The sequence below is a fragment of the Plasmodium fragile genome (genome assembly GCF_000956335.1).
Source record: "Plasmodium fragile strain nilgiri unplaced genomic scaffold supercont1.104, whole genome shotgun sequence".
Classification (NCBI taxonomy): Eukaryota; Apicomplexa; class Aconoidasida; order Haemosporida; family Plasmodiidae; genus Plasmodium; species Plasmodium fragile.
Window position 1 is genome coordinate 31,207 of NW_012192684.1, and position 1,670 is coordinate 32,876.

A 1,670-nucleotide genomic window follows, 5' to 3' on the forward strand; every position below is an offset into this window, starting at 1 on the left:
CTTCTTTTTCTTCTTGGCCTTCCCTCCGTTTGGGTCCGATAAGCCCTCCAAGGCACCTCCATCTGATGGTACCAACAAACCTTCCTGAAAAATTCCCATTTCATTTTTGTGTTTCCTTTGAGTGTACACTACATCTCCTGTCACATTGTAGAAGTGGTCCGTTCTGTTATTCGAATTGGGGTCTTTATTAAACTCATAAGAGTTGTATAACTTCCCCCCCGTGTGCCCCGTCCGATCTCGGTTATCACTGCTGCAATAACTAAACGGGTTCGAATGGTTTGGATACAAGAAAGTAAAGTCTTCTTCAAAAATGTTATAAATGGAGGACTCGTTATCGTTTGACGTGGATGAGCTGACAACAATTTTCTTCCTACGTCGTGTGCGCTTTGGCATTTGCACATGCACCTTCGCGCTCGTGTACATGGCTCGATTAGACTTGAAGCTACTGCTGGGTTGAGAATCGCTCGCGGGACGTCCGGCCAGACTTCTTCCGCTGCTATCACTCTGGCTGCTGTGGCTACTCTGGTCACTCTGTTCGCTTTGATCGCTTTCATCATTTTGGCGTCCGCCTCCCCTTTGGTCCTTTTCCCCGTTGCCACTTCCTCCCCCATCACCGCTCCTACCTCCACCATGGCCCTTGTCCTGATTCTCATTCCCTCCCTGTTCTCGTTCTTCACGGGGGGAGCCACCACCACACGGTGAGCCGTCTCCAGTACCGCTTCCCCCATCTTTGGCCTTATCATCTTTCGCACCACTCTGCCCTCCATCGGTGCCCTGTAGCGACGGGGCTGCATCCCCCGCCTGGTCCCCTGTACAGTGAACCCTGCTGTGTGTACATTGGTGGGACGCCTCCGAGTGGGGCCTTTTCCTTCCTCTACTCCTTTGTACCTTCATCACAGAAATATCTTCTATTTCGGCGTTGTGAATTATTTCCGCCTGATCTGTCCGTTTGGCCAATTGTCTTGTGGGTGTGACAACATCGGGCGGTTGGCCACTTCCACAGATGGGCTGCACACTCTTTTTTTTTTTTTTTTTTTTTTTTTTTTTTTCCTTTTTGACCCCTCCTTGGAGTCATTCATTAAATACACACCAAATGGGTCCCTTCTCCGTAACACTTTTTTATATATGTCGCTTCTAACCCTTTTAATATTTAGGTTACTTTGTTTGTACCCCATGGGGGTTAATTTGTCACATACCCTGTAGAGCGTCTTTCGCTTTTTCATCTCCCTGTCTTGGTGGTGTATCTTCACCCTTGCCTTTATTTTTCCTACATATATAGAACCCGTTTTTGTGTACTTAAAAATTCTTTTGTTAGAGACATTAAGAAGGGAGTGAGCTGTTGAGGGTGTCACTTGGCCCTCTTGGATCCGATCCCTATCTGACGTTGTACCTTTCATGTTGGGTTAGAAACGAACAAAATAGGAGAAAGGAAACGAGTAAGGTAAAAATGGCCTAAATCTGTATATACCTCAAAATAGAACAAGGATACACATTTGCATAAGATAATATAAAAATGTCAGTGCTGTTGGTTTATTTGATATGGGTTAGGAAAAGCGGGTAGGAGAAAGTGAAGGGTCCAATCCTCATATTCCTTCTCGTTTATCACCGTGTGCGGGATTATTAACCTTAAGTGGTTTTTTTTTTTTTTTTTTTTTTTTTTAAAATTAATT

The 1,670-nt window shown here is 45.0% G+C and overlaps 1 protein-coding gene across 1 annotated transcript in view; it reads right to left on the bottom strand.

Moving 5' to 3' along the window:
* AK88_05226 (uncharacterized protein) overlaps nt 1-1,397 on the bottom strand; it is a gene marked incomplete at both ends in the record, with an annotated part of 10,329 nt that extends 8,932 nt beyond the window's left edge. Inside the window, 2 exons of the mRNA XM_012482828.1 lie at nt 81-961; nt 1,060-1,397. Coding sequence (XP_012338251.1) covers nt 81-961; nt 1,060-1,397 — 1,219 coding nt within the window. The remainder of the gene's footprint in view (nt 1-80; nt 962-1,059) is intronic.
* Nucleotides 1,398-1,670: the final 273 nt, after the last annotated feature.